General features: G+C 50.8%; 7 protein-coding genes across 7 annotated transcripts; 4 read left to right on the plus strand and 3 right to left on the minus strand.

The window, feature by feature from the left end:
- Positions 1 to 885: 885 nt before the first annotated feature.
- Positions 886 to 2,387, plus strand: CCOS01_08969 (uncharacterized protein; the record flags this gene model as incomplete). Its single annotated transcript, XM_060457129.1, has 3 exons — positions 886 to 970; positions 1,042 to 1,383; positions 1,441 to 2,387. 3 exons carry the CDS (start codon positions 886 to 888, stop codon positions 2,385 to 2,387), a joined length of 1,374 nt encoding a protein of 457 aa, XP_060311829.1.
- A 714-nt stretch (positions 2,388 to 3,101) lies between these two features.
- CCOS01_08970 (uncharacterized protein) lies at positions 3,102 to 3,869 on the plus strand (the record flags this gene model as incomplete). Its single annotated transcript, XM_060457130.1, has 1 exon — positions 3,102 to 3,869. The coding sequence occupies one exon, from the start codon at positions 3,102 to 3,104 to the stop codon at positions 3,867 to 3,869; it is 768 nt and encodes a 255-aa protein (XP_060311830.1).
- An 855-nt stretch (positions 3,870 to 4,724) lies between these two features.
- Positions 4,725 to 6,122, plus strand: CCOS01_08971 (flavin containing amine oxidoreductase; the record flags this gene model as incomplete). Its single annotated transcript, XM_060457131.1, has 1 exon — positions 4,725 to 6,122. The coding sequence occupies one exon, from the start codon at positions 4,725 to 4,727 to the stop codon at positions 6,120 to 6,122; it is 1,398 nt and encodes a 465-aa protein (XP_060311831.1).
- Positions 6,123 to 6,369: 247 nt separating this feature from the next.
- Positions 6,370 to 7,359, minus strand: CCOS01_08972 (uncharacterized protein; the record flags this gene model as incomplete). The annotated part of the gene is made up of 3 exons (XM_060457132.1): positions 6,370 to 6,607; positions 6,667 to 7,085; positions 7,141 to 7,359. The coding sequence occupies 3 exons, from the start codon at positions 7,357 to 7,359 to the stop codon at positions 6,370 to 6,372; spliced, it is 876 nt and encodes a 291-aa protein (XP_060311832.1).
- Positions 7,360 to 8,345: 986 nt separating this feature from the next.
- On the minus strand, positions 8,346 to 9,609 carry CCOS01_08973 (fungal cellulose binding domain-containing protein; the record flags this gene model as incomplete). The annotated part of the gene is made up of 4 exons (XM_060457133.1): positions 8,346 to 8,517; positions 8,611 to 8,927; positions 9,033 to 9,396; positions 9,458 to 9,609. 4 exons carry the CDS (start codon positions 9,607 to 9,609, stop codon positions 8,346 to 8,348), a joined length of 1,005 nt encoding a protein of 334 aa, XP_060311833.1.
- Positions 9,610 to 10,943: 1,334 nt separating this feature from the next.
- On the plus strand, positions 10,944 to 11,558 carry CCOS01_08974 (uncharacterized protein; the record flags this gene model as incomplete). The annotated part of the gene is made up of 1 exon (XM_060457134.1): positions 10,944 to 11,558. The coding sequence occupies one exon, from the start codon at positions 10,944 to 10,946 to the stop codon at positions 11,556 to 11,558; it is 615 nt and encodes a 204-aa protein (XP_060311834.1).
- Positions 11,559 to 11,913: 355 nt separating this feature from the next.
- On the minus strand, positions 11,914 to 13,655 carry CCOS01_08975 (uncharacterized protein; the record flags this gene model as incomplete). The annotated part of the gene is made up of 4 exons (XM_060457135.1): positions 11,914 to 12,040; positions 12,098 to 12,556; positions 12,612 to 12,634; positions 12,717 to 13,655. The coding sequence occupies 4 exons, from the start codon at positions 13,653 to 13,655 to the stop codon at positions 11,914 to 11,916; spliced, it is 1,548 nt and encodes a 515-aa protein (XP_060311835.1).
- Between the last annotated feature and the right edge of the window lie 976 nt (positions 13,656 to 14,631).

Below are 14,631 nucleotides of genomic sequence, written 5' to 3' on the forward strand. Positions count from 1 at the left end.
CATCCTCCACTGTGACGTCGCATCTTTCAGGGGCAGCCAGGGGAATGCAAGTCCCCCAAGGATGGTCCAAGCTCCCTTAGCTGGCGATAAGGAAAAAGATAAGACAAGGCTGACCTCGCACCTGTATTTTTTTTCTCCCTTCACTGCGACTTAACTTCTGATGATCAAATACCTATGCTATTATGAACGAGCTCCTCTACGCAGTATTACCAACTTGCTTTGCTTTTTCCCTCAAGCTAATGTGGAATATGTCTCACACCTATATCCAGCTGGCGAAGTAAGGATACTGGAAATAACAACAATGATGTAAGGTTCTTGGGCAACTGCTGTTGTGGTGGTCGGAAGCATGGAATTGGCAATGAGAAACGACCACCATACATTGGAAATTGTAGATATTGGAGAAATATTGGGATGACCAAACATACCTATGCTGAACTATCAGAGTACCATGGTCCACAGGGCTCGAGGTGTTTGACAATTAGGGCCGTAAATGCCGAGTATTGCCATCGCTTTTGTCTCCTTGGAACCTTGAAGACTCGACTGAATCAGTGGCCCCTCGTAAGAAAAGGGGCGCTGCCCGCCCCGAGTGTTCGCCGTACAAATTGCTATAGGCCTGTTACCGCCGCATTATGTAAGTCCGTGCCGCAGTGCACCAGGAACAGCCGCTTCAGCAAACAGCCGCCAGCTTCAACACGTCACATCACATAATTTTTTATCGACGTCGCGTCGAGACAGAGAAAACAATCCGGAAACTTCACTACATTCAAAGGGACGCTTTCCTCTACCCAGACATTTCGAATCAGCCGCCATCTCGTTAATTTCATCGAACCCATCATCAAGAAGACACCGAATTTCTGGGACGGAAAACAAATATTTCACCAAAAAATGGTTGCCGGCCTCGACAGCCAGCGGCTGGAAGCCGTCTTCCAGTCGCGACCCGACATCTTGCAGGGCATTCAAAAGGCAGCCAGTACTACCCTCCGTTCCAATTGCGCAGTTTTCTTTTCTTGCAGTTTCAAATGCTGATTCTCGACTACTCAGACACACCCGATCGAGTCGCATTGTTCAACAATATCGCGAGTTTCGTTCACGAGCAGATCAACGGACCCGAACCGGCATCAAAACGCAGACGGATAGAAGAAGGCCCTACGAACGGTTTCAAGGCGTCTAACACAAACGGGGTGGCTGCAAAGCCTGCACCGAAAAGCATCGGAACCGGAAACGCTACCGATGAAGAGGTTCTCCTTGTGATTAAGGAGATTTCCGTCTCCGTGCCCCAGCGCAAGAAGTACGAGCTCTGCTTCACGGCGAACTTCTTTTACGCGCGGTTACCGAATACCACTGCACCCGTCGAGGGCATCATCTACGCTTGGGATGACATTGGTACGTCTCCAACCGCACAGGAACCTAACATCCCAGCCAAGTTAACTTGCGCTTCAGAGTACCTCTTCTGCCTCCCCGTACCCGAGAAGACTCAGGTGCAGCACAACTACGTCCTGTTTCCCCGTGGAACATGCCTCCCGACGAAAACCTCGCCCGAGAAGGAAGCTCTGGTATTCACAGTGCCTGCCACAGCCCCCAAGCCCGGCACCATCGAAGGCCCGAAAGCGAACGCTGCATCAGCAGTCTCCGACACCTACCGTGGCCTCTTTGATTGGGCGTTGACGACACACCTCAGCTCCGCTGGCAATCCTGCCGAAATCGTCGCAGCCGATCCCAACATCTTCCACAGCCTCGTCCGCCAGCCGCACAGACCGAATGAGAAGGCGGTACACGTCAAGGCCTTCCGCGGCTCCAAAGACGGATACCTCTTCTTCCTTCCCAATGGCATTCTCTACGGCTTCAAAAAGCCTCTAGTATTTCTGCCCGTCGACCGCATTGTGGCCATGAGCTACACAAGCGTTCTGCAGCGTACATTCAACATCGTGGTGGAGGTGTTCACCGAGGGTGACGCCACCGAGGAGATTGAGTTCGGCATGTTGGACCAGGAAGACTACGGCGGCATCGACGAGTCCTATGTCAAGCGCCACGGACTGCAGGACCGCAGTATGGCGGAGCAGAGGAAGGCGAAGATGGAGCTGACTGAGAACCTGAAGAAGAAGGGTGCAAACGCCGACGCTGATGCCAATGGAGACGCGGAAGCAAACGGCATGACGGAGCTCGAGAAGGCTCATCTTGAGGCTGAGCAGGCGCTCCAGGAGGATGAAGATGAAGACGAAGAAGACTATGACCCTGGCAGCGAGGGAGAAAGCGAGGGCTCTGGGTCGAGCGACGATGATGACGACGACGACGATGATGATGATGAAGATGACGATGCCGGGGAAGAAGGCGAAGATGATGACGAGGAGATGGGTGAAGGTGAAGGTGAAGGCGAGGAAGAGAAGTGAGTTGCTAGGAGTCATGTGTGTTCAAGATGAGGCGATTGTAGGATCTCGCTGTTACGGCTTGTGATCATGATAAAGGTGTACGATAGAGACGTCGGTCGTTGAATCGACTCCAGAGCATAGGCGCCCTCATACTGGATACCCGAGGGTTCAAGGTGAATCCACGTACAGCAATGCAACAACGGTGGAATCCACAGCCGTCTCTTAAACGCTGCACTTCCACTGGCTTGTAAATTACGGACACGAGGAAGAGAAGCTGTATTCTCCAGTTTCTTACGAAGTCACAGAAGCTCTGCAGGTCCTGAGTCAGCGAACACGGAACGCTAAAACATCCCATGTCAACTGAATTGACAGCCCTCCTAATAGACATCCAGAACGGCCGACTTGAGCCGAATACCTACTCCGTTACCTCTCACCCGATTTTTCAAAGATGTGCATACGGCAGGATCCGATGAGTGTAGACACAGGCACTGAACCTTGCTTCACTTGTCTTACGAATGCGCATGGCTCAGGGAACTTTAATGAAGCTTACATTCAGGCACAAAATTCCTCTGATGAGAAGGTTCGGATCAAGGTAGCCTTTGTCTGGAGCATGTAAATAATGATATTGAATCCAAAGAGATATAAGAGAAAGCACTCGGTGCCTAGCTGCTCGTTCATGTAAGCTCTGCCTACTCATTCTCTGTATATATTTATACTCCTTGATTGCTTACCATGATGAAGGCTACAATTCTTTGTCTGGCGTTCTTCCTGGCCTCATCAGCAGCCATCGCCATTCCCACCAAGACAGCCGTTGCCACAGCCTCCGTCCAGACGCCCACATCATTCAACGTCACCAACGTTCCGCCGCCTACAGGGGGCGATCGAGACCATGGCCAAGATGGCGAGAAAGGCAACCTCGCGCCCTGGGAACAATCGTTCTGTTCTATGAAACACCATCACGAAACAAAGTCATCACATCATAAGATGAAGCATCCCGCACATCTGGGGGGGAAAGACACCAAGGGCAATCAAGCGCCAAATTGGCAGCACTGCAAGAAACATCTCGACAAGCATCTGCCTCCCAAAAAGTCGCCTAGAAGCTTAGCAGAGACAAACGGGACACGGGCATCCTCAGCGGAAGGTCATGGAGGTCAAAAGGAGCATGAGGGCCACAAGGGTCACAGGAGTCATGGGGAATGCTTCAAGAAGTGCGTTGGGTTCAAGATACCCTTCATCTCGAAGCTGATACCCGAGGGCATGATGGAGCCTGTCTGCGAGGGTATCTGTGGATGCAAGGGTTCTGAGCAATGTAAGGGTAAAGACTCGGGAGGCGAGGAGGCGCCGAAGGAAGAAAACCCTCCTGTTCAGTATAAGGACATGAATGAGGTGCATGACTGGAAGGAATGGATTGCAAAAGAAAAGGAGATCAAGCCGGCCAAGGATAACGGAGATGCTCCGCCCACGACCAGAACGCTGAAAGATGTCTCTACGACACATGTATGAAGCCCAACAAGTACGTTATGGGCTTCTTGCTTAAGACTGCGCGGTTCGAAACTGTGTTCAGGAGTGAATAGTAAGGTTTAAGACAGGAAACTCAGCACCTCGCTCTCATGTGAATACACGACAATGTTACAGCTTACGTGTTGTTGTATACTACGAGCAAGACATCTAGAATGAAAGCTTTACATTCAGATAGCTTATACGGACTAGATATCCGGGGTCTACATCAGAATCCAGTGCGGCTGTTGAACCGCAAACATGCTAATTTGGGGCTCAGGAGCTTATATTTGTAGTGACGGAACAGACCTTTGGCTAGTTGGCCTTGCCCCAATCGTCACTCCTCGTCCACATTTGGAACTTCCGAGGGTCGTCGCCGCGATTCAATGGTACGCACTTTAGTGATCATAAGGCGCATCGATCATCGTGACAAACGATCGTTCCTCCCAGTGCAATTTAATATCGGTTACCTATCTGCCACGTGCGCAGCAAACCAAAACTCGTGGCTTATGCACATGAGGTCAAGCCAGACTCACAGACATGTGAGATTGAAGAGCCAAGCAAGCCAGGACGAAGGAAGACAAAGGAGCCCAAGGGAGATTACGAGGCGTTGTGATTGGTCCCCAATCCAGGCGTGGCTGACAATCCTCTCAATCTCCTGTAAGCGCTAGAGAGCTTCCCGCTAGCAGGTCCAAACAATCATCGGACGGGGACTTGAGTGCAGACGAAGAACTGAGAAGGTCAAGAATTACGCATTCCGTGGACAAAAGCTCCAAACTTTCTTGCCATCTGGCACAAATCGAGAAATTTGGGTTCCTCTCAAACACTGTTTTGCCCAGCTCAACGCAACAACTCGCAATAATGGGTGAATCTACGACGGAATATACACCAGACACCACGCTTATATATGATTGCGTGGTCATCGGTGCCGGATACTCCGGTCTCGCGGCTGCACGACTCCTGAAGGATGCTGGAAAGAAGGTCCTTCTACTCGAGGCGCGCGATCGCGTTGGTGGACGCGCAAAGACGATACCGCTCGACAATGGCGACTACTGGGATGTCGGGGCCTCTTTCGTCGGTCACAAGCAAGATCTCATGCACGCTCTGGCAAAGGAGTTCGATGTGCCATTATTCAAGCCACCCAGCCAGGGAAAAATTGTCCTGGCTTATCGGGGCAAGGCGCGAAGCTATGCGGGCCTGATTCCGCCGGTGAGGCCGTGGGAGGTTCTGGATACGGGTCTGTTCGTCCGCCGATTCGAAAAACTGTGTGAGACGGTCAACATGGAAGAGCCGTGGCAGACACCGAACGCGGCAGAGCTTGACCGCATGACGGTGCATGAATGGTTGAAGAAGCAGGCTTGGACACAAGCTACCATTGATCTGGGCAACTTGGCGTTCGAAGGAACGATCGGGCAGAATACGTCTTGCATCTCGATGCTTCACGCCATGTTCTTTTTCAAGGGCGTGGTCAGTCTCACGTCAGGCTTGAGCTGCGAAAATGGAGCGCAGCAACATTTCATACAAGGGGGAGGCCAAGCCATTGCCGAGAAGCTGAGAGAGCACTTGGGAGACGGAGGCATTCGCTTTGAGGAACCAGTTTGCGGCATCACATACACCGAGAGTCTTGCGACCATCCGGACGTCTAGAGGAACATACCGCTCACGACGAATCATCTCCGCCATCCCGCCACCGCATATTCTCAAGATCGACTTCGAGCCAAGGTTACCGGTAGAAAAGACCACACTGCTCCAGCACATGCCGATGGGAGCCTACATGAAAGTCTACGCAACCTACAAAACCCCCTTTTGGAGGGAACGAGGCCTGACGGGAGAGAGCACGAACCCGACCGGCTTCCTCAGCGTGACCTACGACGCGACGTCGCAGTCCGGGGGCCCGGCCAAGCTCACAGGCTTCATCGTCGGCACCAAGGCGCGAGAGTTCATCAGCTTCAGCAAGGACCAGAAACGGGCCGTCGCCCTCGCTGGTTTTGCATCCGCGTTCGGTCCGGAGGCGCTCGACCCGGAAGAGTTCTTCTTCCACACCATGATGGAGGAGGAGTGGGCTCTCGGGTGCCCGATGGCGACGCCGGCGCCGGGGATGTGGACGCTGCTGGGGGAGTGGGTTCGAAAACCGGTTGGGGCTATTCATTGGGCTGGCACGGAGACCTCGACGAAGCATTATGGGTACATGGAGGGCGCGGTGTTTGCGGGTCAGAGGGCTGCAAGAGAGGTTTTGGAGGAGCTCAAGTGGAAGATCTGAGGTTGACGGTTCGAAAATGGGACGTTGTTTTTGGCAGATGGCCTGATGCAATTGGACATGTGTCTACAGGAGCAGTATCGGAATCACTGGCGTTTGGACTTGACAAATGACTTCGAGTGCATCACTACGCTGAATTAGTCTAGCATACCCCTAATTGAAACCAATGTGAATTGGAAGCCATATTCTATCAAAACCCAAGGCTGGAGATCTGTGTAAAGGCAGGGACTCAAAGAAGACCCTGGGGTAATCAAAGAGACAAGGTCACACAGCCATCGATGCTGTCCTCCTCAAAGATGGAACCGAAAATGATGCCCTCGTTGATTCCAGACTCGTGGAAACCGGACTTGGTGAGGTCACCGGTGCCGTTGATCGACTTCTTCAAAACGCCGAAGTGAAACTGTCCCTGTCCCGAGATATCGTTCTCGATGGGCTGGCCCTGGGCGACAAGAGGGGCATTCCCTTGAGAGTAGTACACCTGAGTCAAGCTACGATATCAATGTCAGTAAAGCCGGCTACAGTCACAGAAGCAAGATCATGCACTCACTTCTTGCCAAAGTCCAAAGTCAGGGCAAAGTTGTGGAAAACGCCCTCAGCGAACTTGGTCTTGAAGAGCTCCGGCGACGGGTTGGTGTTGGAGTTGCCAAACAGGTGGAGAACATCCGGGTCCGCCGGGTGAATGCCGATGAGATCGCCGTACTTGAGTGCGAATTGGTTCGAGCTGAAGATGGAGCTCTCCAAAAAGACCATTTGGTATTCGTGGGTTAAGTTAAGCGGCTTCTTAGGGTCCTTCATCATGCTCCAGTGGACCGTCTTGATGCCGGAGGTGGATGGGTCGGTGCCGTTATTGCTCATGGGCAGCATCTCTGCGCGGCGGAAGCCCGTTTGCACATTGGTCTCGGTGGGCGCGAAGATGGATCTGTCGTCAATGTTGACTTGGAAAGGCTTGTTTGCCGGGCCGTCGAGCTAAGGAAGATCGGTCAACTGCTGCCAGAAAGATTCATGTTGACGTGTGGCTTACCAGAGACGACAAGCCTGTCGGAATAGTGACAACGTCACTGGCCTTCAGACCCTTGCCGAAAACAAAGCCATTGTTGAAGGGACTCGCAGAGGTGTCGAAAGAGGCGGGTGTGAAGTTTGTTGGGATTCTGCCATCGAACTGGATAGGGCACTTTGCGGCATCGGCGGCACCAGCCGCGACCACAACAAGGGCGCCAAGAGAAGAGGAAGAGAAGTGCATGGTGAGTGGAGCGAATGTCGCAAAATAACTTGTTAAAGAATGAGTGTAACTGACTAAAAGTCTTGAGCGAATGGAATAGAACTTCACGACAGACGATTTGCACAGGACCAAGCAGACTACAGTTCAGATGACAGATGCGACACTTGTAGCCGCATGCGAATCAATAAGTACTTGGGTGTTTAGTATCCCACCGGCCTACGATATTGGGTAGAGACCTCCTCTCTTCGTCAACTGGTCAGTACAACAAGGCTATGGCCATGCTGGTATGGGTTAAAGAGAGTTGTTGACGGGGGTTGTGGAGTGGTTAGGGGAAGGATGCTTTATCCGGCTCGGTTTCGCTGTTGTACGAAGTTTCCGCCATTAGTCTTTACGGAACTGGCGGAGAATAAGGTGGAAGAAGAGCCTCATCATGCTAAGTTGCGACTCGGTGGTTGCCGGTGGGATGAGTTTCCAATTTGTCTGAGACGCAATTAGAGTTTGCTTCATTCCCGAAGCTTTGGGAAGTCCGCCGATCTTGAATCGTGTAAGGGGCAGAATGGAGACGGTTCATCCGTTGTCGGGCAGCCAATTTGTCGGATGGTCTGACATTGAAGTTGATGGCCGGAATCATTCGCGCCCTTCTTCACTCAAAAAGCTGCATCGCGTCGAGCTGGGGTGTATGGTTTTGTGTGCGTAACTTCATTTCGCTGCATTTCAAAGAGATCCAGGCTCAGTCTCCATGATGGAGCATCTGACTGCATACCTTACACGAAGGCACCCTCACTGTTCGAACATTGTCGAGTGCCAATGACAGTGAATGGCAACAAGCTTGTTAGGTTGGCACCTAATTGACGCTATGTGTGATGACGTAGCAATTTGGAATATGTACATTGAACGTATCATGGCCTGCGCATCATTCGCAGTACAAAAAGCTCCATTATCTCATAGTAGCCAGAGTATCTGAGCTTACCTGAGCACACATACCTTCTCCGCCGCGTTGCTATCCCCTAGGCGAATTGGCAACCCAACTGTTGCGGTGTTGCTGTGACGCCAAGCGTAGCCAGGGTGTTGATAGCGTACTCGCAATGAGCCGGCGAGGTAATGTGAATCGTGTCGTGGAAAAGGTACTTGCGAGCAGTGTAGGCACAGCTGGTCGACTTGTAGTCAGGATTCGGAGGCCTGCAAGGTTACAAGGCAGTCAGTGTCTTTGTTCGGAAAACAACGATGTTGAACAAGATTTCGGGCCTGGTGTTGGAGTGCTTCACTACTTACACGACAATGCCAATGGGCAGAGCGTCTGCGCAGTAGCCGTTTCGATCAAGGTAGCCCGCGGTGGGACCGGTTGTCAGCGTGCCAGCCTTAATGGACCTCAAGCCCTGGGTGAAATCTGGTGCAAAGATGGTGATCTGCCCGCGATACGTGTTGTTGTTTCTAAGTTCTGTGATGAGATTGTTCACTGCTACACGGTAGTTGTTTGCGAAGTCGGCGACCTTGTCTCTGTCTGCCTGGGGCAATATCTGAATTCTGGGAATGAGCTCCGCCGGCAGGACAGAGAGGAAGACAAAGTTGCGAGCTCCGGCGCCATAGATCTAGGGCGAGGGGCCAAAGTCAGCCTCTAGCTCAATTGTTCTCGCGCTCTCAAGTCATGACGAAAAGTGGGTGCGTCGAAGGGGTGGACAAATGTAGCTCTTTACCTGGGCAAACTTGGTGCGGATGACTCCGATCAGATTGTTAATAGTTTGGGCTTGATTAGTGGTGGTGTTGTAGGTACCAAGAATATCATTACCGGTGTTCGACGCCAGGAAGATAAAGAGAGAATCCCTAGCCGAAGCAGTACCTGCCGTACGAGCCGCTGTGAAAGCGGTAACGATCTCATTAATTTGATCATTCCAGTTGATGATAGGACTGAACCCGGGAAGAACTTGCGTGGGCACCGCATAGCGAGAGTCCGTTACCGCCCCGGGGTATGCAAACTTATTGAGGACGACATTGTTTGCACCGCGTGCATTGGCGATGTAGTTTATATGGTTCGGCCCGTTTGAGGTCGTGCTGTAGCTCCTACCATCACTCTCAGTCAGCTTATTCGAGAAAATCCCAAAAGTATAACTGAGACACGTACAAAGGACCACTTCCGATGTAGTCGTAAGATGCACCAGCTGTCCAAATGTTGCGGATTGTATTGAAACCTCCCCAGTTAGCCCCTTGGGCATCGACTGCACCAGCGAGCAACGCGGCACACAAGGCGAGGGACGAGTTCCACTTGAGAATCATGACTGTTCCTGAATCAATTGGAGTCCGAGATCTTTATGTGAGCAGCTGAAGAGAAAAACGAATGGTGGTGACAGCTGAGCGAGTGATTGCCTGAGATGAGGCTGGTTGCGAATTGTGTAAGTGTAGATGCAGATGATATTGCTCAGAATGGGATCGCCGCCGCCCTATATATGATAATTGACCTCAAAGGCACTCCGGCATGTTATCCTTGAGTAAGACGGTCTAGACCGCGATCACCGTCAAACAGGATCGCATTTTTCTGAGCCTCAAACCTCGTCCTCGGATACGGATAGGCACACAAGCCATCCATTGTGTGCTGCATGACGTGTGGGATCGCTGAATTGCCTGGGTAACAAACCTTGCCGTACTTAATGAGTTGCTGTTCGGCTTGCACAAGTGTTCCTGACTTTCATAGCCTGTTCACGCAATACCGTCCGAGGTTTTTAGCCTCCCCCGCGATCCGATGATCGGATGTTGGGAGTAAGACCCTCCTCAAGGGGCAGCAAGACGCATTGACTACGAAATTAGACAAACTTCGTCTGCCATCCGAAAACCCTAATCAGCATTATATTTTGGGAGTTGGTGTGATCCAATGTGAGCTCTGATTCGGCTTTGAGAGCATGGACGTGTTTGTGTACGATACCGAGCGAAGGAATGAGGCAGGATTTGTGTTCCTATGTGTTCACTGACTCCCCTTCTCAGACCTGAGCTGTCGCCTACGCAACCACGGGCGTGCACAGGGGCCAGTGCACCAGGCAGTTTCCAACTTGAAGAAGAGTCAACTGACCACTTACGAGTAGCCGACTGCGCGATTTTGAAAATCTTTCCAATGGTGATAAAGAACTTGTGGCTTTCTCAGACTGACCTTCCTGGGCTGCCCGACCAAAGTCGAGATGGGCGCCGTAGGAAGTTAAGGTCAATTCAACCGAGTCTTCCATCCGTGGCTGAGTTGTGACAATGGCTTTAATCAAGTCGTTATGATCATAGACCTTAGAAACCCCCTCTTTGTGCATTCTTTTATCTGACTAAAGTTCATCCTGTTTTCTTTGTGCAAATATGTCTTTCAGTCTGATAGTGAATACAGAGGAGTAGGTTCGAAACAGGCGTTGAGTCGTGAATAGAACCCTCCCCCCATAACCAAGTGGTATAATACATAAATTCGCCTGCATCATCCGTCAAGTAAACGAGACATAGTCCTCCAATCTCTTCGCAACCGAAACAACAACCAAACACAAGGGTCACCATTGTTAAAGATCCATCCACTGAGCAATCTCAACAATCACGTAGGTCAGTCCGTCTGCCATACCCAAACACAACACAACACCGAGCATACAATGTGTGAGGTCAAGCAAATCCGCGAGAGCTGTATCCGCTGCAGTGAAGTAGTTCGCCATGTCACGGATATGAAGCCTTGTGAGAACCACCTCCAAGTCAGATCCAAGAATGGAACTCTGGCTCACTGGTGCAAAGGCAAAATCACAAGAAGTATCCATGAGACATACTTTCCAACTCGCCATCCATGTAACGACGCTTCACATACCGCTGCGTTGTCGCGTTGGACTTCTCAACCAGCCAGACAACCACCGCCCTCTGGCCCCCAGCGTGTAGAGCGCCTCAGCGACCTAGGCATCCGACGTGGGAAGGTAGTAACCCAAGAGCCCCAGTGTCAGAATGAGACCTGTGATAGTCTTTGTTGTTTGGAGCATTTCGAAGCTTGGCCCGAGGCACTGCCAGAAGCTGTCAAGCAGCCCCAGACGAAGTACATTGGCCATCAACTCGATCCCGCCAAGCCCTCTCATGATTTTGACATAGTATTGGGCGTCTCGGTGGCTCGATTGGAGACACATCGAGTTTTTCGGCAGTTTAACCAGTGGCTTGATGTCCCTTCATTTCGTGTTAGACGCCTTGACGACACTGACTTTTTTTTTGATGACGATACTACTCTATAAGTAGGTGATGAGATCCAAGCGTATTGGGAGGAATTTTGTTGGTTTCAATTTGCAATCATGAGTGCGTGCTTGGATCTCGATATTGCACAGTCATGATATTGCACAGTCATGGATTGGCTCATCAAGACGATAGATTGAGGCAGACTAGGTAGGTAATAGAAGTCCTGGAAGTTGGCTTGAGGGTGCTTTAAAGTTCCAACAGTGCGTGGCGAAGGAAGATGAAGTGACCAGGGGCTCTTCTCTAGACAACCTTTGTGGTATCTCTCAGACAGAAAGTCGAATACGTAAAATTATGACCATAATCCACCTCTCAAAGTATGCAGAGGTAAGTATGATTCAAAAAAGAAATGTCGACTCATCGGATCGTTAAGAGAGCAATTGAAGACGCCGGCAAGCTGAAACTGTCGTTCAGGACTTCGTCTGCCCTTACATCGCCCTGGGGCTCCCCAGACACAGTCTCAAAACTCTGACCCGCCCACGTCCTGCTCACGACGTTCAGTAAGCTTGTAAAACAATTACAAGATGAGAAGTCCACTTACAATCCAGCATTAGCAGTCGTATTTTCCGAGAGCAGCATCTTCACCGTAGTTGATAGACCTGATCCAAGGCCCTTTAGATTGACGCTGATGCTTGGCTTCTCTTGTCCCCCGAGATGAACCTGCGTGTTCAAGACAACAATTCTGGCAAGTCGCTCTTGCTCCCATATGCCATACGCGGTAATAGTAATATTACTGGTCGGTATTTCGGCAACATACGCTTCGCTAGACTTCCCGATGGCTTCGTTGACAATCAGAAAGGCGTGATAGGATGGAAGAATGTGGGGACGAGTAATGTTTAGACCGTCATCGGAGTCGCTTGTTGGCTGTATCAGGTTGTATCTGAAACCTACCCCGTGGTGGAAATGAAGCCTTTGTATCCCGAAAGAGGCGCCGAGTAAGAGCCAATCGGTTGCCCAGAGTGCACTCTCAACAGTATTACTCAGCCCAGGTTGGCCATGGCTATAAATAAGTCACAAAGTTAGAACATCGTCTAATTAAGACGAGTGAGACTCACTTTGCATAAGAGTTTGTCTCGCCCTATCCAGATGTCAGTAGGTAAAATGAGATGGTGTGTAAAAGACACTCATACCAATAAATAATCTAAACCCACGGATCTCACTGCTTGTATACCGGCCATCTTAGTAGTCATGTTGCCGCGCACGTATATCTTGTTCATGAGATCTCCGGGGTTGACGACACGGCGTGGGTCGAAGCCGCCAGAGTAGGCATGCTCCGTGAACTGAGTCGTCGCATTTCGAATGGTCGGGTCGTTCAGTATACCCAGCTGTAAGGGTCCTGCTGGCGTCCATTCTGGGGCGTTAGCTCCAGTAAAGGCTCCAGGCGACAGTGTGGGCCGATCTGAACCGGTGTGGTCGAACTCGATCTCTCTGCTTACTGCCTCGGCATACTGTGCCCAGGTATCTGTATAGTTGGCAGTATCCCACTCAACGCCGTAGGGACCATTGTACACCGTCCGCGTCAAGCCATAAAAGTCAGGCTCATTTCCCAACTCGACGTTGACAAGTCGCACATTCTTGGTTAAGTTTGCCCGGTCCCCTTGAAAGGTCTGCGCAAGCAACCGGGCCTGAGCAACAGTCTCAGTCTGGTTCAAGGACTTGAGGTTGAGACCCCACATGAAGGGCGTTCCAGCCGGTAGATTCCCCGATAAGGCATAAAAGTCTCGGCCGATGTAGATGTGATCTGCCTCTGGGTTGGGGACAGTCTCAGTTGGTTCCGGAAAGGTTTTGTTCATGACCTCGAGGCTTAGGTCTAGAGTGGCTCTGTCTTGCGAGTTGGCTCCTACACGAAGGAATGGCATATGCCCGGTCCTCTCGCCTAGGTTTGAGAGAAGTCGGTTGAAGTATTCGTTTGGTTTGCCGACTTCTTGCCCGGCCCAGTCTGGCCAGCGGTCCATCTCTATGCTGAAAGCTGCGAGGTGAGGAGAGAGCTTTTCGGCCCATTCTGGTCGGTGGCTTGGCAAATGCAGATTGAGATTATACTCAAGACCGTCGCCGAATGCTTTGCCCAAAAGGACGAGGAGAACTAATGGTATAGACATTTTGCACGATGCAGCGACTGCGCTTGGAGGAAAAGATGAAAAATAGAGCAACAAACTGCCGGTCTATGTAAAAAACCTAGAAATCAGAACTTTGAGAGAACATCGTCAGTGACTTAAATACACTTCGGTGAAGGTGTCTGCCGAAACACCCAGCCGAACGATGATACGTCATGTCAAGATTCTGCCAACTTTCGAACGGGAACCTAGCTCATCTTGGAGACAATGGGCAGTATCAATGGCAGGCTCACGGGTGAACATATCCTCCAGACAGTCACTTTCAGCTGTATTCCCACAAATCGCTGTATTTTCGTAATTGTCTCTGCTCCCGCTGTACTTAGGTAGACGGGCAGAGCAGGGTGACATGGTTCCCCGCAAGAAGTCAAATGTCACTGCAACACTACTGCACGGAATTGAGCTTGAGCAGCTACAGAAAAGCGCGATTGGCCATGCACTAGCCGATCTCCTTTGCCGTTGTTCCTGTGTATACGCGTATTTTGACGACGTAAACAGTAAAATTGATCAAGTGATCGCGAATGGGACGCCGAACCGGCAAAGGGCTACGTGGTGAGAAGCTGCACATGTAGCTGAAATTGCCGAATCTGTCGCACTGCGACTTCGTAACTTCGAGTACAGCCCAATCACGTAGCAGCAATCACTTTGAAGGCAGCCTTATGCTTGAGAAATGAGCTGCGGACAAGGTCCCACTCAAGTTGTCTTCAGCCAAATTGTGGTTTAGACTTAGCAAGTCTTGGAGATTGGTCCAGTGTCCATGAATCAAGATTAGATATGGGGATGCATTTGAATAACATAGTTGAACAAATTTGATGGTAAGCATAGATCATAACATCGCTCAAAATGCGTAGCTTTGTGTTAATTTAGTTTGTTCTGCCTTCTCTTTGTGGCGATCCACTTGTTAAGAGAGATCCAAGATACGTGAATCACGGGTACAACGGGCTGGAGTGAGTTTGTGTGAACG

Source organism: Colletotrichum costaricense (assembly GCF_030867565.1).
Source record: "Colletotrichum costaricense strain IMI 309622 chromosome Unknown Scaffold_9.1, whole genome shotgun sequence".
In the NCBI taxonomy this organism is placed as follows: Eukaryota; Fungi; Ascomycota; class Sordariomycetes; order Glomerellales; family Glomerellaceae; genus Colletotrichum; species Colletotrichum costaricense.